This window comes from Psammomys obesus, unplaced genomic scaffold, assembly GCF_907164565.1.
Source record: "Psammomys obesus unplaced genomic scaffold, mPsaObe1.curated_primary_1811, whole genome shotgun sequence".
Lineage (NCBI taxonomy): Eukaryota > Metazoa > Chordata > Mammalia > Rodentia > Muridae > Psammomys > Psammomys obesus.
Genome location: NW_026596085.1, coordinates 11,541,577 through 11,563,329, shown reverse-complemented (window position 1 = coordinate 11,563,329; position 21,753 = coordinate 11,541,577). Strand labels below are relative to the sequence as shown.

General features: G+C 44.9%; 1 protein-coding gene across 4 annotated transcripts in view; it reads right to left on the bottom strand.

Annotated features, from left to right (window-relative positions):
* Brd1 (bromodomain containing 1) overlaps positions 1-21,753 on the bottom strand; it is a 44,443-nt gene that overhangs the window by 4,793 nt on the left and 17,897 nt on the right. For 2 of the 4 annotated variants that reach the window (XM_055626943.1, XM_055626946.1), the window contains 5 exons: positions 21,241-21,369; positions 20,237-20,549; positions 16,988-17,248; positions 10,632-11,129; positions 551-686 (listed from right to left, as the gene is read on the bottom strand). In XM_055626943.1, coding sequence (XP_055482918.1) covers positions 551-686; positions 10,632-11,129; positions 16,988-17,248; positions 20,237-20,549; positions 21,241-21,369 — 1,337 coding nt within the window. The remainder of the gene's footprint in view (positions 1-550; positions 687-10,631; positions 11,130-16,987; positions 17,249-20,236; positions 20,550-21,240; positions 21,370-21,753) is intronic. The other 2 variants (XM_055626945.1, XM_055626944.1) reach the window with 2 other exon arrangements.

Sequence of the window (21,753 nt, the reverse complement as noted above, 5' to 3'; positions counted from 1 at the left end):
GAAGGTACAAAGTACAAGTTTAATTATATACTAACTTAGATTAACCATTTCCGTGTTTTACTAACTTCCAGTTAAATTCTATTGAGCAGGAAAAAAAAGGAAGTATGTGTCCATAACAGCTGAGCTATTTTTATTAAAACCTGAGGTTTAGAGTGTGAGAGAAACTTTGGAAGCTACTTCTTCTCACCACTGTGTACCCTCGAAAATGCTTCATAATTCCAATGAAAGGGTTCTTGTTTTGTTTTTCAAGACAGGGTTTCTCTGTGTGTAGCCCTGGCTGTCCTGCACTCGCTCTGTAGACCAGGCTGGCCTTGAATTCACAGAGATCTGCCTGCCTCTACCTCTGCCCCCATGTGCTAGGAGTAAAGGTGTGTGCCACTGAGCCTGGCCCAAGATGTTTTCAAGTGTGTGTGTGTGTGTGTAGGGGGAAAGGACCTACCAAGCAGATCAATTTATCCCATGAGAAACTGTCCCTGAATGGCAGAGCACACGAACTAATCCAAGGCAGCCTTCCTCAGGTCTTCAGCCTGCTCCATGGGACAGGGCCTACCTTGAGTCACAGAGTGGGCTGTTGCTGGAGCAAATACTGGATTCAGATGCACAGCGCCGCCGGGGCGCAGCTTTCCTCCCCGGGGCAATGCCTGGCTCCTGCTCACTTCTAGTGCCCCCAAAGCCATTGGTGAGACCTGGAACACAGGAAGCAGAGAGATTCACTGTCACCTACAGCAAAGCAGCAGCTCTAGCCCAACTTATTCCTACACTCCTGTCCTATCTAAAGTTAGAGTATGTTTCCAGTTAACTGTGCTTTCATAAGACAGGGCCTCATCAAGCCCAAGCTGCTCTTCAATTCCTCATCTTCCCGAATGCCAGGGTTAGTCATGAGCCATCACATCTGGTTCATGTGGTGCTGGGGATCAAACCCAGGGTTTTGTGTATGCTAGCTAAGCACTCTACAACCTCAACAACATTTTCAGACCCACAAAGAACATTTGTCCACAAAACCCAGAATCTTATTTCTCACTTCCATGACCTTAGTGGACAGATGCGCTGGTGAGAGAAATAAGCACAGCGAATCAGAGTAGAAACAGTCAGAGCAGTTCTTCGCATATTCAAAAAGTAATTTCCACAAGTTCCATGAATTCAAAGCAAAAACAAATCCTTGGCACCTCCCAAATTAACATCAAACAGACTGTGAGTTTACAACAAAAATTGGACTGCCCACTCTACATGGAATGAGCACTGTCTAAACAAAGGCCCTCCAGTACCCTAGAGTGATGGAATACTACAGTACTCCACAAAACCACACTAGGGAATAATAAGTAGAAAATTAGGTTTTAGAAACAAAAACAAACAAACAGGGCAATAAAGCGCAGTGGTAGAGCACTTGCCTAGCACGCAAGCAGGCGCTGGGTCTTACCACCAGCATCAGAAAAAAATAAAATTCCAAATACAGATGTTAACAAGAACTTTTTACAGATGTTGGAAAGAACACTTTAAACTAGAAAGTATAGGCCCAATTCATCAGAGCAATCTCAAGCCCCAAACACCAAAGTCATGGAGCTTGGCCCTACTGAGGCAAGCCACACACACACACACACCTCCCAAAGGGAGCTGAACCGTACTGGTGATGAGGTATAATGTCTGGACAAACACAACCACATCATCTGGATATTTGTAAAGTACTTTAATAAAGACAGATCTGAGTCAATGCAACCAGCATATTCCTCCCAAGTAAGTCTGACCTTTAATTTAAGTCAGTAGGAAAAGGCACATCCATCCATGCTCCCTGCACAGAGCTCCCTGAAACAGAAGGATCACACTCCCAGGGTACACGCTTGCCTGCTCCTTCTGACTGTACCCACTTGAAACAGGGGAGACAGGAAGAGCAGACTGACATTTTTTTTTCATACATGCCCATCTTCCCCATATAACTTTAAAAATATAAAAAAAAAAAAACTACTTTTCTAAGTATAACACTTATTTTAAAAAACATTTTCTTAGAAACACTTGAGATGACTGTCTAGATTACAAGGTCTTCATTACATGCTCCCACATGCCTGTGAAAAGGACCTGCTTGTACTGAAAAAGACTTTCTGAAAAGCCTCTTGTTTGTGCACTGGCAAAGCAGAAGATACAGGACAAGGAAGAAGCCACAACCCATTCTTAAAGAGCCTCAAGGCCCAAGAATCCTTAGGAAATGGCGGAACATGTTGCTGCCTTGGAGGTTACAACACACAATACAGACTTAGGTCAGCAGAGTCATCACAGAGGTATCCCTGCCAAACTGGATGGACGAACAGAGGGGCAAAGTCCTTGCTCCAGGACCCAGGATCTTACAGACTATGAGCTCAGAATTATCTGCCACTGCTAGGTAGAGCAGGCAGCTGCAAGCAGGTCTGCAAGTCTGAAGGTCTTGGACAAGCAGGTCATCACTGGCATCTCTGTCATAGGAAGAGGCCCCAGGATAGGATCCATGTACAACTGGTGTGCCCAGCAAGATGGCAACAGCTTTACCCATCGCAAAGTGCCTTGTCAGGGCCTAAACAGCCCCTAGAAGAAAAAGGAAAAACTAAGAGGTTTATAATTCAGAGAAGAAAAATATGACTAAATACCTCTCTCTAGTTTTCCCAAGTGTTTAATTACCAAGGCATACTGCATCTGGGCTCCTAAGTTTACACAAAGTTTTTCACACCTGACAGAAAAACACAAAGCACCTGGAAAAGAAGCTGGCACAGTCACTGTGAAACCTGAGAAGCTTCCAGGAAAGACCCCTGGGGCCTGCTGAGTGAAAGAGTTCTTCAGGCCTGCTTTCCAGAGGATGTTGCTGCCTAAACAGGACTAGGGTGCTTGCATGGCCCAACCAGATTCTTTTGGCCTTCCAAGGCCAAGGGCATGTCCTGAGAGGCAATGCGGGCCACAGACACAAGCCTGAAAGGCTCTTGCAGCCACAGCATGGGCAAGATGTGGCTTTGACACAAAGCCAGGTATGAGCCTGGAGTCTTTGCCTCCCTCCTTTGTGATCCACTTCCTATGTTGACTCTCCCATCAGCTTTGCAGGGTGGGAACAAAGTGCCCACCTAGCAAGGAGGCTTACTGTGTAGGGTCATACACACGCCCGCCACCCTTGACAGTCAAAATAAAAAGATGAAATGTCTCCTATACAGAGCCGACAACCCCAAGCACACATTGCAAAGGGTCCCGAGGTCTCCAAAGACCAAGGCAGAGCTCAAACACCTTCCTCAAGCCCAAAGGAACCCACAAAAGTACCACTGCAACTATGTCCCAAGGTAGGGCCGGCCCCAGGCTTTTAACTACCACAGTACCCCTAAAAGCTCTCTCCTTGTGCCAGGTTTTCTGTGGTACAACTTGGGTACACAGAGTTATCAGTAAAGGGGCCCCTGGGGTGTTCAGGTCTCCAGCTCATATCCACAGGCCAGGAGCAAGTCCCAGGTGGTCTATTGGCAAAGCTGAGGCATGAAGGTAAAATAGGAACACAGTCCTTTCTATCCTGGGCTCCCAACCCACACAATGCCAAGAACTCACAAGGCTGCAGCCAGTGAGATTATCAGGGCCTGGTAAACTAGACCAACCAGGCTCTCCACCCTCTACAGATCCCACATGGCCTATGAGATGTGCCTGAGAGTGTGGTCACTGTGTGCATCCTTATCCTTGCTGCTCCACCTACCACCAGAGAGCTATGTCAGCAGAATCCATTGGTTCATCTGAAACATAACAACACAGGCCCATGCTGCCCACAGCTCCAACTTGTTCCCACCTGTTGCACATCAACAACCTTGTGTCCGATGCTGGACACTGTGCCCCAGGCTAGGAATGCACTCATTTCAGTGCAATCATTTCAGGGTGGCGGCAGAAGTATCTATTATCATCTGATGACATTGTTGTCTCCAGAAGAACTTCACATTGGGTCAATCTTTCAGCCTTTCAATTAAAGCACAGCAAACCATGCCACCCCACCTACCACCCTGCTTTTCAGGAGTTCGGTCTAGGAAGACACTGCTGCACACAGCCAAGACAGGCCAGAAGCCAGGCCAAAATGACTCCTCAAGGGCCATTCCAGCAGGACTTCTCAGTTGGCTCAGCAGGCATTTGCACAGCTACCAACAAGACTATCACAATGCTTAATAATCCAAGAGAAATTAAAAGAGAAGAAAGGAGAAGGACAATCAGGTAGAGAACAAAGAAATAAAAGATGCTAACAACCAAGTAGGGAGCTCTATTCAGGCCCCGCTTTAGGCAGTGCGCATGTACAGTCCCTTCAGACACCTAGGCCAAGCTCCTCTAAAACCAGAGCCCCCAGTCATCACAGGCCAGTTTTGAACATGCTCAGGATGAGGCTCAAACTGTTGGATTGTGTTGTCCAAGCTACAGCAGCTCTTGCCACAGCACCAGGAAGACCTGAGGCGCCAAAGATGTCTGCTCAGGCACCAGGGCTCCTCTCAGCTGCTGGGCTGACTTAGAGAGGGGTAGGTAGGCTGGCCCAAGACAAAGAGCTCCTCCAAGGGTAGATGTCTGAGTGTCTGTTTAGAGGATGGCTCAGCAGATGGTTCCAATGTGATCCTCAAGAACTAGGAGCAAGGCAAGGAGGCAGCGAAGGCTTTGCATTCCAAGAGGCCATTTAGCAGAACTCCAGTCCAAGTCGAGGTTAAGAGAAAAGAATTAGGATCCAAAGAGTGAGTTACCCAGGCACATTAGTAGTTAACTGAGAACCTAGAAAACAGTAAGAAGCCATTTAGGCTGACTGCAAGGGCAGGAATCATCTCCTCCCTCAACAGTCAACGGCCATGGAAGAAATTTTGCTTGCTCACCACCACCACACCACCCACTTCATTGAGAATCTCCACAGCACCGAGTATCGTATCAAAGTAAGAGTTGATACAGGTCCTGGCCTGATGGTCCATTGACGGAAATAAACAGGCAGAGTAAAGAATCTACAACACAGAAGCCAGCTCCAAAAATATATATATATAACCATAAAAGTAGTGACACCAAGCTCTGCACTGCCCACATGTCCTGCCTGTCCTGCAGGCATGAGCAAGTGAGGTCTGTGGGTGGGCGTTTTTAGAATAAGTCAGTCCATACTTAATCTAACTTGGAATCTTGCAGTGCACTGAAGAGCACCAGAGAATTCCCTAAAAGTTCACAGTGCCAGATGAACCTGGAAAAGATCAGAAGGTTCTGAATACTCCAAGTCCTCAAACAGCGAAGAACTGCAACTTGGAACAAGAAATCCAGGTGCGCAGAGAGCACCAGAAGGTTCAGGTGGAGGCGCAGCCAGCACCGATGGTAGAATGGGCCCATTCAGCCCATGCCTGACCCACCAAGGGCCAGGCAGATGCAGCAGTAGACGCCTCCTGCTCCTGAGGGTCAGATCTTAGTGCTAATAAGGCTCCCGGCTGCTCAGGAGTGCGATTAGGAATTCACCATGCATCCACTGAAATCTACTGCCATTCTGGAATAAGAAAGCAGAAATCTCCATTTCAGTCAGAATCAAAGGCACGGGGGAGCACACATACTACAGGTCTATAGTTAAGACTGCTTGGGACTCACCGTTATCACTGAGAACCCAAAAAGAACTCTAGTCATATGTGAACACCCATGACATTTTGTGAACTCTGTGGTGTTAGCCCTCAGGTGACAAATGGTCTAGCAGAGCCCATATGGCTAACTGGGCTGCCTGGCAGAAGCTGCCAAGTACACAGCAGGGTGTCTGGCCAGCAGCAACATGGCGAGAGCTTTTCCTACAGTGTCCTGCAGGGTCAAAACAGACTTTCTGTTGCTGACAGATATGAACCCTGAAGGGCCAGAAGGCTGTTTCCATTCCATCCTGTGCACACGTCACCCGGTATTGAGACATTCACCGGGCAATCTCCCAGGACCAGAGCACAGCAAACCATGACCAACCACTTCAGTGACAAAGGTCTTTCAGTGAACTCAAAAAGCCTCTAAAGTCCTTCACATGGCTAGGAAAAGTTACAGAAACTCCCAAGAATTCAAACAACTTCAGTTTCAATCTACTTCTTGTGGCACATTGAAATTGCTTCATAGAAACCAAATGTTACAGAAATTTAAAGTGCTATTATCAATTCATCAAAATAAGATGGCTTTGAGAGAAGTTTCTATAAAATTACTGAGTGCAAAATAATAATGAAATTAGTTGGGCCTGTTGGTACACATACTCAGCTACTTCAGAGGCTGAGGTAGGTGGCTAAAGTGTTAAGGCCTATTTAAGTTAGGGAAAAGGTTCAAAGACCAGTCTGTCTCAAATTTTTTTTAAAAGGGTCAGCAAGATGGGTCAGTGTAAAGGTGCTTGCTACACATGTCTGGGACCCACACAGTTGAGAGAATCTTCTGATTCTCTGATCTACAAACATGCTGTGGCATGCAAGCACATGTGCTCGACTATGCAAGTGCACGCACATACACACACATGAATGAGTGGATGAATGAATGAATGAATGAATGAATGAATGAATGAATGAATGAATGAATATAAAAGAAACTACTTTAAAGGGATGGTATACAACTTGCCACAGGGCCCTGGATTCACTCTCCAATACCTACACACACAAAAGAAATAAAAATTTAAGGAATTATTTTGATAACAAACACATCACAATTTATTGCCTTTGGTAAGAAATGTTCTGGGTGTGGTGCTTCAGGCCAGGTAACCCAACAGATAGAGAAAGGAAAGAATGAAGAGGTGTCAACAGTCCACTGAGAATACCAGGCCAGCCTTGCCCACCCAACTCTCTGACCAGACCACATGGCAAGGTTCCAGAAAACAGAATTCACTCATCAGCAAGACCTAGGTGTTGCTCCCTTCTGATATGCAGGAGAAATCATCCAACACTAACATGCCTGAAAGGAAATGCATTTTTTAAAATGGTGGTTTGAATAAGAATGGGCCCCATACAATCATATACTTGAACACTTGGTCCCCAGTTAGTGGAACAGTTTGGGAAGGTTTGAAGTGTGGCCTTGTTTGAAAAGCTGTGTCACTAGGGTTGGGTTTTCAGGTTCAAAGCCCCTGCCATTCCCAGTTAGCAATCCTTCTCTCTGCTTCATGCTTGCAAGCTCTCAGCTAAGTCTCCAGTACCATGATGGTGGTGGACTCTCTCTCTAAACATGAGGCATAAATTTGATGCTTACTTTTACAAGTTACTCTTCACAGCAAGAAAAAAGTAAGACAGAAGCTGGTACCAGGAAGTACTGGGGTAACAGGCCTGACCATACTGGATCTTGGAAGACTTTGGACTTTGGACTAGAGGTTGAACACTATTAAGTGGGGTTTAATGGGCCATTCTAATGGGAGCTTGGAAGACAGTAGTCTCCAAAGCCCCACTCAAGAGACTTCAGGGCAAACAACATTAGCAACTGGGCTAAAGACCATTCTTGTGATATTTCTGCAAAGAATGTGGCTGGTTTTGTCCTTTTCCTAAGAATCAGCCCAAGAAGCCAGGAGGTGGTGGCCCATACCTTTGATCCCAGTGTGCTTGGGAGGCAAAGGCAAGCAGATTTCCAAGTTCAAGGCCAGCCTGCTCTACAGAGCAGGTTCCAGGACAACTGTGGTTACACAGAGAAAGCCTGTCTTGGACAAACAACAACAATTAAAACAAAGAACCATTTGAAACTAAATTAGAATTTATAACTTTGGGGGAGGGTAAAGATTTTACCTAATAACAACTCTGTCATAAAGCTATTAGTAATCACTCTTACATGTATCTACAATGAAAAAGAGCAAGTGAAACAAAAAGAAAACACAAAATACCTAGTTTAAGGAGAAAAAGAATACCACAAAATTTAATTTTGGACCCAAGGTTTATGCTAAAAGAGATTAAGTAAGGAGAAATGAATGAAGGGAGCAATATCCTGAGGATAGGACTCTACTTAGCTAATCCTGCAATCTGTGTGAAGAAAGGCCTAGGGGAACGATCTGTTCTTGAAAAGCAACAACAAACCAAAGCTTATGCTAACATAATTTAAGCAAGGGCAGGTTTCGACCCAAGCTGGAAGCCTGATACAGCCCTTTAGCCTAGTGCTTCTGAAGGATTCCAGAATAAAAGGGCTGTTGGATCTTCTTCCTCCACTAAGGAAAGCCACTGAGACCAAGTAGTTGTGTGGCAGGGGAATTCCTGCATGGGGACCTCCAGAAAGTATATTGTGTGAAACTGTGAAAGCAAAGCCTGGATTGCATTGGAGACTTCAAGATGTTCAAGCTGCCAAAGTCATGGTTGTCTACCAAGAAGAGCTGCAAACACAGCATGGAACCGGCCCGAGAGAGGTGTGTTTTGCAGTCATAGGTGTGTTTTGGACATACTATGATTTGGAGTTTGCCCTACTGGGTTAAAGTCTTACTTTAATCTAGTATTTCCATACTATGCACCCTTTCCCTTTTGGAATGTTAATGTATTTTCTGTACCATTGTATGTTAGAAGTATGTGATCTGGTTTTTTGTTTGGGTTTTTGTTGTTGTTTGATTTAACAAGGGGTTAAAATTAAGAGTCTCAGACTTTGGACTTTTTAAATTAATTAATATATTTTTTTGTAATTTGGTGTTTTGCCTACATGTAAGTCTACATAAGGGAGTTGGATTCACTGGAACTTGAGTTACAGACAATTATGAGCTGCCATGTGGGTGCTGGGAATTGAACTCTGGTCCTCTGGAATAACAGTCATACTCTTAACTGCTGAGCCATGTCTCCAAACCCAACTTCAGCCTTTTAAACTGTTGAAATTGTGAGACTATGGAGACTTCTGAAGTAGGACTACATGAATTTTGTATTGTGATATATGGGCACAGTCTATAGGGGCCCAGGAAATGGAATGTGGGTTTGAATGAGAACGGTCCCTACCGGATCATATATTTAAATGCTTGGTGATCAGTCAGTATAACAGTTTGGGAAAGATTAGGAGGTATGATCTTTTTGGAGAAGGTATGTCATAGGGGTAAGTTTTAAGGTTTCAAAAGCCCAAGCCATTTCCAGTTAGCGTTCGCTCTCCTGCTTGCTTGAGCTCTCCCCTCTCCCAACAGCCCCAAGCTTGCAGATCAGATACAGGCTCTAACACCATGCCTGCCTGCTACCATGCTCAGTGCCATGATGGCCATGGACTCTAATCCTCTAGAATTATGAGCCACAAGTTCAAGGATTTCCTTTATAAGTTGCCTCCATCATTGTTGTTTCTTTACAGCAACAGAAAAGTAACTAAGACGGTTATCTAGGTGGGACAGGAGAACAGAGAATAACAACCAACCTTTAATCAAGGACCAAAAACAAAAATACAAACCTGTCTCAAACAGAAAAAATGATGTTGAAAATCTGATGCTGGCAGTCATTGTTCAAGAACACAAATACACCTTTCCCTACTATGTTTTATATAGGGCTTAGATAGGAGGCTGTGAGGAATGCCAAGCCAGGTTCTTCAAGCACAGCACAGGGAATTTTCATGGAGATGCTAAAGATATAGGCATATGTGGCGACATCTCGAAAAAAAAAAAAAGCACAGCTCAGTAGTGAGCCGAGGTGATGGTACAGTGGGAACTGAATTCCCTTACTGCCAAGCCAATGACCTGAGTTCAACCCCACATAATCAAAGGAGATAACAAATTCCACAAGTGTCCTAAAAATTTATTCCCTCCCTCATATGTGCACACTGTAGCATAGACCTGCACAAAAAATACAGGAATAAATTAATATTTATATAGCTATTAGTAATAGCTGTCATATAGCTATTAGTAATTACTAACAGCTATAGGATTATAAAAAAATCCACTAACTAGGATTTTTTTTTGTTGCTGTTCTTTTCTAAGTCAGGGTTTCTCTGTGCAGCATTGGCTGTCCTAAACTCGAACTGTAGAGCAGGCTGGCCTCGAACTCACAGCAATCCGCCTGCCTCTGCCTCCCCAAGTGCTGGGATTACAGGCATGCACTACCATGCCAGGCTAGCTTTCTTTTATTTTTAAAAGGATTATCTCCATTAAAAGGAAAAAAGCTTAGGAGTAAATGAGAAACATTTTTTTAGTGTGATGGGGGGGCAGGTGTTAGCAGTACGATGGATGTATACTAAAACAAGCTACAAAAAAAAAAAAAATTGAAGAAACAGTAAAATATTCCTTAAACCAATTATGCAAAGTGTTATAAGTAATGAGATGATAGATTATTTTTAGATGAGCCCAGGGAACAAGTAGTCTTCAAGAAAGAAAGGTTCAGGTTCAAATCTATGACTCTGGGTTTGTGGGAACTGACCTCAGGAGACACACACACTTTGGGTCTATCGAAGTGCCAGGTGTCCCCATTCACAGATCACAGTTTACACACATCCATGAACATGATAGTCAAGATACTCAACCAAACCACATTCAAAGCTAATGTGTGAAAAACCCACAGGGACAGGAGAAAGGGGACAAAGGACAGGCAGGGCCAGCCATACCCAGCTGCTGTGCTACCAAGGGGCTGAATGGCCACTGCCTGCAAACAGCTCTCAGCTTTAGAATGAAAATCCATGTTGTCTGTCTTCACCTCCAGAAATGAAGAGAATGCTGCAGAAACAAGAGCTCAGTACCATGGTTTTGTATTAACAGATCCCTGGAGAGAGCTGCCCCTGACATTTACCTGTATCCAGACGCTTTCCCGGGGACTCCTCCTCCACTTCGGAGTCTCCACATGTGCTCCTCGACCTTTTCCTTGGCTGCAGTAGAGTCTCCAACCTCGGAAGGACTACAGACAAAAAGGTTTTGGTCCCTAGCTGAGGAGAAGTTGGCTGGGTTTCAGTGTTCTTGGCAGACTTTGGGGGGCTTACACTTTTCGATTTGCAGAAGAGAACAGAAGTGCGTCTGTTTACATCGCTTGATGGCTCCGCCACTGCGGAGGCCGCCGCCGCCGGCACATCGCCACTACTGGCGAGGGTGGGCTCTGGAGGGTGTCCGCTTACCAGTGCGCTCTGAGTGCAAGTGCTATGTGATTCATTATCAAATGTGACTCTTTTGAATAGTTTACTCTGCTCGGGGTTGAGTTCTACTGGTTTGAGGGTTGGTGGTTCTGAATTAGTCTCCGAGTTTGAAGGAAGAGGTAATGCATCTGATGGTTCAAGTTTAGGGGGAGATTTATCTCCTGAAAAAATTATAAATAAAGTGATTTTGAAAACTGAAGATTATAAAATCTATTATAAAACTTATATAAATGTGAAGTCCACCAAAACACTAATTCATCTAAGGAAACAGCATCACACACAATGGTCTGCTGAGCAGTGTGCAGCCCGGGGCCGTCAGGTAACACTGTGTGTGTTTCCCTAACCAAAGATTTCGGGCCTCGTGTCCTAAGCCCAGGTGCACAAGTTACTTTCTGGAAAAAACTGTGAAAGAGCATTTAACACACAGCAATATTAAAAATCTTATCTGAGTTCAAGACAATCTCTGTATCAATATTCACTTACCTTGAGGAAGGTGAAAAGTCACAGAACTAAGGGAGCCTAAAAAGGTCCCCACAGCACTTTATGCTGCACCACCAGGTGGCGAAGATAAGGAAAACAAATGTTAAGTTGTCTAACCAGGGCTTTCGAAGTCAAAGCCCAAGCTCTGGGAGTGGGGGTGGCTGAGGAAGACTCTTATGGAGGCAGGATGACCTTCCACTCCCTTGGACTATCCAGACCTGCGGGCACTACTTTCCCACCTCATTATCTTTAAAAATAAAAAAGACCCACAAAATCATTTCAACCTCTTTAACAAAGTGTTTATAATTCACCAACATGCGAGCTAAGAGCTGGCTCAGAGCATCTACTGGTTAAGAACATTTACTACTCCTGCAAGGGACCCAAGTTCAGTTCCCAGCATCCACATGGCGACCCACAACTGTCTGTAACTCCAGTTCCAGGAAATCAAATGCCCTTTTCTGGCCTCTGTGGCACCAGGCATGCACACCTGGTACACTTACATAGAGGCAAAACACTGATACACGTAAAATAAAAAAATAAAAATGAAAACAATATGGACCTGATATCTTAATTTAAATTCAACCCCAGAGAGTATTATATTCCTGTCTTCACACATAAAAATCTCAAGCGACAGAATGGCAGTGAAGCTCATGGTGTACGGTTAGGCCCTGCTTGGCGAAGCTACTAGCTAGGGGTTCTTTCTAGATAACACTTACTCTGAGATTCTCACTCTAGGACATGAGAGAAAAACCAAGAGCATCAATTTAAACAAGCCAAAGTAGAATATATTATCACTAGGTATGGTTTTTATTTTGTTCAAACTACAAACTGCCCACAAAACATTTACACTATGTCACAAAACTTTAAATTCAAAAGTCCCCTTGAAATGAAAAGCTACACGATATGAAGCTCCACTTATGCCTCTGGATCACAAATGTTCTAGGCCAGAGAAGTTCTCCTAAGCACCTCCACTCAGCAATGCAAGGCTGAGGGTGACAGGAAATTCAAACAGCACCCCTTGCAAGTGAGGTGGCTTTGGGCCGACTGTGTGCAGGTGGAGCCTATTAGAGGCAACTCTACCACCAAGGGGAGGAAGCAGAGCATCAACAAAAAGCCCGTTAAGAGGTCTTTTGTGGAAAAGCTTTATCTAGAAGATAACAATGCATAAACTCATGCCACAAGGGCCAAAAAAATCTGTGCTTGGAGATTAAAATTCAATGAAGTGGAAATGCTGAATCTTGAATCACTGGCATGTTGGCTGATGACAAAATTCTTCCTGCCCACTTGTTTAGGGGTTCATCAAGAGTTTTAGAAGCACAGTGCGTGCAGAGCACACAGGGCCCCTGAAAAGATGGGATCAGGAACAATGCGGAGCTGTGCATGGCATTCTTGGTGCACATAAGCGTGAGAACAGAAATCACTGGCACTAGATCCTATGTAGGCTGGTACAGGAGCACACGGCTGAGGCAGGTGACCACTATCAGGCTCACTTTCACTGCACACTTCTTGACTTTGCCTCCTGCCTCCATCTCCCACCTGAATGTCCAAGCACCTTATCCTAATTCAGGGTCCCAAAATGTCCAATCCAGTCTCTATGGCCTCTTCAGGGCCAAGGCTAATGGGCATCTCCAAGCAGTACAAGACCAGCAGACATGGGACCTGAGGGGCCTCCTGCCCAGGGCTCCAGACACTACAGATATCCTATCCATTCTCTCCATGGCTAAGAGGTACCAAAGACCCACTTTCTGCCTATTACTGAACTTTTAGATTCAGTCACTACTGCCAAGACAAGAGTTAATTTAAACATGCCTGGCCCTTTGCACAAGGACTCCACCACATTCCACTTTCCCTAAGCAATGTCTAATCAAAAGCTGCCTGCCCATGAGGGACTGCATGGCCAGGCACACTGATCTGTGTTCTCCCTGCTCTGTGGTAACCCCCGAGTAGGAAACCAGGTTCCCAGCCACCACCACATAGTTAACTGACATACTCCTGGGTGTTACAAAAAGAATCACACTGGATACAAGAGGCTATGTACAGGCCCAAGTGAAAGGCCATCTCCAGTAGCCATGGAGCCACATGAACCACTAAAATTATGTGACCCTCAGCAACACTTAAGATTATCAGGCTCCTTGATGAGGGAACCCTCACACCGGCACACTGGGCAGCACTAGCGCCACAACTAACAACCCCATCAGGTCCCTTGGGCAGAAATCTTACTGGCAGTTAATATACAAATGCAAAACATTTTTTATTTTCAAAACCTCACTGTGTGCTAACAATTGGACATTACTTAACTTCCAGAATCAACATCACACAACTCCAACATGAATATGAATGCCAATATTCAAATAAACACCAACCAGGATTTACAACATAAAGCAGTAAGGCAAAAGCTGCTCATATTATCACATGCTGATTACACAGACATCTACTCAGGACCAGCTAGTCCCTGTTTGACCATGATTCTCCACTTACAAGGCCACCAAGCCAATTTAATGCTTCCACCAAAGCCACAGACAACTCTGGCTACCACAGCAAAGTGTGTGGAGACATTCCAACACATAGCTAGAAACTGTACCATCTCCATCCGCAATCTATCTCCTGCTCTCTTCCTCTGCCAGCCCTGAAGAAGCAGAGTCTACACTGTACTCATTGCTGAGTTTTAACATAGGGCACATACAGCAGGAGCAGCACCTGGCTGCTGTGTAAACAGTGATACCCCATTGGCAGTGTTAATATGTCCCAGAATCTTCAGCATGCACACCCTACAAGCTACCCATAGACAAGATGTAAGCCCCATTCAACAGCACATAGACCCTGGTTTCCCCAAAGGTCCTAGTTAATCCACTAAAACCCTAATGAATAAAAAGGTCTACAAGCTCAAACTTGTCCCACAGGCTTATCAATGGCCCCATTCCAGGCGTCTCTCAGCCTTCAACTGACCGGAGCTCTTCAACCTTAAGGTCAACATGGAAGGCCTCCTGAAAAATAGCTTTCTGCTTGCAGTAGCAGCCAGGGCATGACTACCACCCAAGACAGCCAGAACCTATTTCCTTCCTCAGATGGTGGCCTTTAGGGCCTGCTGCCAACAGCTATACTGTTTCCTCTAATGTAAACAACCTAAATGTCACAAAATACAAAAGTGTTATTTAATTACTATTTAAGTGAGACTGCTTATTTTACATTAAGAAATGCCTTCCCGGATTTAAAAAAAAAAAAAAAATCTATGGTCATTCTCAAGAAAAGAATGGAAATTTTTTTCCCATTATTACTGCTATGTAGCCCAGGCTGAACTCTACACTCAAAGAGCTCTACCTGCCTCTGCCTCTGGCATGTGACCTCACCCAAGCAAAACATGCTCTTTGAGAAGAATATGCTGAACTACGTACGTATTGTGTTGAATTTGGGGTTCCATCCTAACATACATATAGCAATTTCACAGTTCTGCTTCTGTTATCCACACCAACATTTATGTACTACCCTGTTGCCTGTCTGAAATTCGATCTCTTTAAGGGTCCTAAATTCCATCCCCACAGTTCTGCCTCAGAATGGACTGCTGGGCTATTTCCTTCTCCATTCATTGATCCTCTCAGCTAAAAGGAAAGTGTTCTTTTCCTGAGTTTTAAACACAGGCCAACAACTTTCTAGGCATTTGTCTCAGCTATCACCAATATGTTTCCTTCAAAGTGACCCCACCAGACCAGTTCTTCCAAGGACACTGCTGGCTCCTCCTTGAGTTGAGGGACTTAGGTGAAAAGAGAAACCTCAACCCTATAAAACTAGCACTCATTTTACCAGAGACCTTTTGGGGAGGAAATGAAATTCTGCATACCTGCACATAGTGGTGAGGACAGAAGTCAGGTTTCTCTTTCAAGAGCAAGCCACTGCAGTATCAGTGAGCTGTCCTGTCTATCCCCTTCCTCCCTAGCTGACTCTTCGGCACAAATAGTGACAGATCACTGGGTGGCTAGGCCAAGGGTCCTCCTCAGCCAGTTGTAGCAGTAGTAAGAGGGGCCTGCAAAAGGCTATCATGGGAACCAGGAAACAGCTCTAGGTGGAATTCACCACAGAATGCAAAGAATAGCAGTATTTGGTGTACATCTGTCTGCCAACAGTCCCATGAACAAATGTTCCTTAAAGAAAACATAGAGCCCTCAACCACGGCAGAAGACTGCCATGTGCTAGTAATTAGGCTTTTAGACAATGAGGAAGAAATATGTCACACACTGAAGAATAAAAACTTTACTGTGTGGACCAATCAAGGGAGTATGTGAAATTTACAACTGGACATACTAGAAGTAAATTCTAAGGCCAGGAGAACTCAGTGGCGTTAGCCGTAGCTTCTGCTGGTTGCCTAGCACAACCATATAAAAGAAGCAACCAGAAGGAGAAAGTGGACTAGAAGATTGTCACCAACAATCTACAGGACTGGCACAAACCTAGTGAAACCGTGTCACTATGAGGAGTAGGTCAGAGCCATATCTGGCACAGATAGCCATACAGAACAAAATGCAAATCGCAACTACATCTGCCTTGTTTTACTCTTTCCCTATTCTTATTTAGATGGGGCAAGAAAAACACACAGGCAAATCATAAGCCAAACTGCTAACAGTGGCAGGAGCAGCTCTTATTTTTCTTCCCATTTCATGGAACTGAAACGTGGTGACTGAGCCAAGTGGACTGAAGGGTGTGCTGATTCTCTAGACTTTCCATACTTAGATTCACCACATACAAAGGCCTCCATACAATGACCTCCTCATGCATGTACCCCACGAGCAGACAGTCTCTCCTGCCTCTCCGTCCTCCCCATCCTAACATCTCAGCTGTCCAGATCTTTCCCAGATGCCATTCAATGCTGCTAGGACAAGATGGTGTCCACTGAAGGTGGACAGGAAAGGCCTGAGGCTGCTGAGCAATCTGGGAACAGGCCTCTGCCTAGGAGTACGGCAGTCTCCTTCCCACCCTTACAGCCCAGGGCTGGGTGTGCTCTAGCAATAATTATTCCTCTCAGAAAGCTGTCACAAAGCCAGCAAAAGAGCTTAGCAGGGAGAGGTGCTTTCAAGTCCTGACCACCTAAGTTCGAGCCCCAGTTCCTGTAAGGTACCAGGAGAGACACTAACTCACACTAATTTTCCTCTAACCTACACACGCAAAGTCAAAACAATTTTAGGCTGTTTCATTCTCTAATACTCTATACCTCAGTTTACAAAATATAACAAAGACATTTCTTGCTCCTACTGCAGAAGCCACCTTCAACACAGCATCAGCTCTAAACTACCCTTTTAAAAGCACTTCAGGTTCAAGTTAAAGAAAATCTCATTCCATGCCTTCAGGCTTGTAAACTAAAAGGCAAAATACAGCAGACAACAACCAGAAGAACATCCTTTCAAAGGGCATCAAAAACCTGGTGGAATATGCAGTGATCAGAGTTCTATGACATTCAAAACTTATAAATTCATGGTTACTACAGAGCACTCAAGCCTGACAAGAAACACCCATGTCCATGGGTGTGACCCTCCCACCCCTTCATGCTTACCTTCCTCCCCCGTGTCCGGCCCCAGTGGAGCTGCATCATCTTCGAAGCCTCCTGTACCTGCCCCTGTGGGTGGGGGCTGGCTGTGCTGCTGGCTCAGCTTGTTTCGGAGAAGAGCAATCTCTTTTTTGAGCAGCTTTGCCCGTTTACTCCGTGAGCCGCTGGACTTCATGGAGCAGGTGAGGTCCAACTTGTCCAGTAGCTCTCTCAGTTGCTCCTCCAAGCTCATGTGGGCCCTGTTGGCTGGGTCCAGCAACCTGTCCACTGAACCAAACAACATGCATCATTAGTCACCTGATCCTTGGGCACCTCTAAGAATAACACATTGGTCCCAACTATTCTTTAGCCTGCCCCTGGCCAAAGCTCCAGCTTCACCATTTGATGCCATATAGTGTCCTCTACCCTCATCTGAATCTGTTGCCTAAAGGAGAAAAAAGACACTCCTAAAAGACTTTCTCTTCCAGTCAGTATGACACAAAGAATAGTGTGGCCACAGGAGAAGATATGCAGGTAGCATGTGTGGCCTCTCCTGGAACAGGACCCAACTCAGTCTTGCTGTATGAAGAGCCCATTCCAAGTGAGGGGCACAAAGACCATCAGAAATGCAGGAGACCTTATGCATCAGCACAGACACAATATGGACGGCCAAAGGAAGTGACAGTGTGCCGACATGTTGACATGGACTGTTTACACGTCACAAATGCCATCCTAGGCGAAATGCTTGTGAATCACTGTGTCCATGGACACTAGGCTGCAGAGTCCACAAGTCTTCCAAATGCTGACTAAAGAACTTAAATTAGTGAAATTGCCAAAGAAATTCTTTAAAAGAAAGGAAGAGCCCCTAGGGATGACAGAGGGACAACATAAAGGAGATCTGCCCAGATGTGGTACCCGGCCCAGAAACCCAAGTCCAGGTGAAGTGTCCTGTTTACAAGAACAACACTAACTAGCAACAAGGTGTGAATAAAGCCCCCTATGGGCTTGCAGTTACACTATTTCTAACAAAATCTCAACTTAAGCTCTCAAATGAATTCAAGTAAACAAAGTTCTTTTCATTTAAAGCACCAAAATAAATAAAACACATAATCATCATTAACAACAACAACAAAAAAAAAAACCATCTCAACTTTTCAAGGCTCATTTTTTTTGTTGAGCCTCACTATATAGCCCAGGCTCGCCTCAAACTTGCAATCCTCCTTCCTCAACCTTCTGAGTGCTAGAATTTCAATCATGAGCTACCATGCCCTTCTTGTCTGCTTCTTTTTTAAAAGGACTAGTATCTTCATTATAGCAGGGTTCAGGACAGTGGCAGAGGGCTCAGGACAGTGGCAGATGTACCCAAAGGTAGCCTTGCCACAAACCACCCCCTTTCTTTCTAGTCCAATCACTAAAGAAAATACAAATTTCTACTTTTCATTATTACTTTCCTCTTTGGCAAAAAGCCTGGCATAGAAATTTACTTAGCAATGGCAGAGTCAGTTTCCTCAAAGTGTCAACTTTGAGACCTCCAAGCCCCTTCCATCTAGAGAGCATGAGTATCAGAAGCTGTGGGGTAAAAGGTTCCATATGCCATTGGGCTCCTCTGCTTCTAACAGCCAAGACCATCCAGAGTATAGTCACAGGCACGTGTCCTGTGACAACCAAGAAGGATGGAGCACCACGCTTGCCTGACACACAGCCTGGAGAAGAGAATGTAGATGTACATAAAGGACTCTCTCTATAATCCTGGTGGCTATCAGCTCCAGCAGAGACTGCTACAGGAACATCTCAGCACAAGATGGCTCTGATCTAACAATACTGGATCTATCTAGGCTTCTAGAAGCTGTTACCTCTGTGCATATGAGAGCGCATGCGTGCATGTCTATTTTTCAAGACAAGGTCTCATGGCTGGCCTTAATTCACTATGTAGCCAAGATGACTTTGAAATTAAAATGCTTGCAACCACCTTGCCCAGTTTATGCTGTATTGAGATTGAACCCCAGGCTATGGGCATGCCAGGAAAACACTAGCAAACCATACACTCCAACCCACTTGTGCTTACTTCCTAATTATATTTTTTGGATCAGTTGTGTTTTTTAGACAGGGACTCAGGATGTATAACTCACACTAGCCTGGAAATCACTATAATTCAGACTGGCCCTGAACTTCGACAATCTTCCTGAGTGCTGAGACTACAAATGTCTAGCACTACATCCTATCTTGAAAAGAACTCTATCTAACCTGTATGCTTTGCAGATGCCTGAGTACTAACAGACAGTCACTCTAGGCCAGAAGTCAGGGGACCTTTGAGGCCCTGACTCCTCACTAAGACACAAATGTAGCCCAATGGAAAAGCAAAACAAAGAGTAAGGACACAGTGACCAGTTGGTCATCCAGAAGAAAACAAAGTATGAAGTGAGACATAAATCAGCACAGTCCCACTGCGAAAGAGGAGAAAAGTAGGTCAGTCAAAACAGGATCTCGGGTTTTGGAAACAACCGTGAATACAGGAAAACTTCCTGCTCCAAGTGGACCACCAACCCCATTCACCTACTGAATTTCCACAGGGGCAAAATGTTTACAAAAACTAACTGGAGGCCAGATGTGGTGGTGCACATCCTTAATCCCAGCACTCAGGAGGCAGAAGCAGATGAATTTCTGTCAGTTCCAAGCCAGCCTGATCCACATATTGAGTTCCAGGCCAACCAAGGCTAACCAGCAAGACCTTATCTAAAAAAAAAACAAAAAACACACACCATCTAGCTTGGAGGAAACTGATAAGCAACAAAACAACATGTGATTGGTGGGGCCCAAAGTAAAAGCTCACCCTGGAGGGTTAGGTCAAGTCCTAGAGATAGGCTAAGGCCAGGCCCTCTATGAACACCTGCGAGCATCCAAGAGAGAGGGTCAGAGGTGAAGCCAATGTTAGCTCCTGCTTTTGTTTCTCAGCTGAAATACAACTACCAATAAATAGCTGTCTTCTCGCTCGCTGTAAGACTTCCTGAAAAGCCAGGTCAGGCCCTTCAGGTAGAAATCCTCAGCTATACTGTCTTCTTGCCCTATGCCATCCAGATCTGGGCTCAACTAGACATCTGTTGAATGTGAAATGTAGCAAGGCCCAAGATGTGCTGCGTGTACAACACATGTGGAAGTAGAAAATGAAAGAGCACACGCTCAGGAGCACTTATGGTGGCCACATGTTGGAATCCTAATCACTGCAGTCTGAGGGAAAAGGCATCCGCCCTCTTCCTAGATGCAGTGCTGGCTTCTTACCCTCTTCCCAGGAGAAAGGCCGCCGAGGGGCTGCGACAGGTCGCTCAGGCAGGTGCATTCCCGAGGCCTCTTCCAGGCCAATGCTGTCCACCTCACGCCGGGCCTGCCTCAAAACAACACCTCCCTGATCCCGCAGCCTCACTGCAGCTCTATAGAACACGGTGTCCTTGGCATTGTACTTCATGCAGTTATCTACAATGAGATTAAAATCCTCCTCAAACGCATGGAGGTTTTTATACCCTTGAGCTTCTAGCCGTTTCCTCATTGTGGCAAAGTCCATGGGATGTTTAATGTGATCCAAATAATCTGGTACCTAATTTTAGGAAAAAAATAAACATTTACAAACCAAAGAAAAAAAACAAAATTTATTTTATGTTATCTATAAAATCAATCACACCTGAGACATACCTCCCACCCAGCAAGACTAATTTCACGTGGCAACAGTAAGCCAATCAAACTAAGCCCAATCTTTGCAGGGACCTTTCCAATTCAATTTCTTTAACTAAAAAATATCAAATGGAGTACCATCAGGGCTAACATCACCAGTAGCTAAGTTCTGAGTAGAGATTTACACTGAGGGCTTTTCTGGTTTTTGTTTTGTTTTGTTTTAAGATGTATTTATTTATTTATTCTGTATACAACATTCTGTCTGCATGCAAACCTGCAAGCCAGAAGAGGGCACCAGATCTCATTATAGATGGTTGTAAGCCACCATGGGAATTGAACTCATGACCTCTGGAAGGGCAGCCAGTGCTCTTAACCTCAGAGCCATCTCTCCAGCCTGTACCTAGGCATTTCAATGCTTTACAATGAGACTCATACTCTTTTATAATTAAAATTAGTCATTAAACATTCATTAAATATTAAATAATATATTCATTAAATAATAATAAGAATTAGGAATGCAAGTAGCCTGCTCTCCCAGTTACATGCTTACTAATCAAACAGCAATACAGATCCAGAGCCACACAAGAGACAGAACAGTGAAACACAGCAACACGCACCTCCTTTAGACTCACGGGCTGGGCAAAAATTTTTGCAGGGTCCTTCTCCTGTAGCTGCTCCAAGACTGAGCGCAGCAGCACAGTCAGCGGTGTCAACCGGAGCTCCATAGCCATCTGCTCCACCTTCACCTGGCAACGACAGTACACACTGTCTCTAGAAGATTGTGGGTACACCTCTCTGAGAAACCATGGCAGCTCACATACCGCACAGTCACAGAAGTAACACTCCAACCATCAGCACAGAGCAGCCTACACACAGGCTAGCACCCTACCACAAAGCAGCCTTCTCTACGCAAGGACATGTGCTTCTTCCAAGGCAGAAGTCTCCTTTAAAGGCCTTGCAAATTCAGGGGTGGCTACCCAAAAATGACACCACAGGACCAACTAGAAAGTAGGGATATGCTGTGGGGTGGGGATAGCAGCATAAAGCCAGCAAGTACACAGGGCCACTCCAGAGCATCTCTAGCCACATTCCATACAGCAGCAAGAGGTCCACCCAGAGACAGCCTTGGA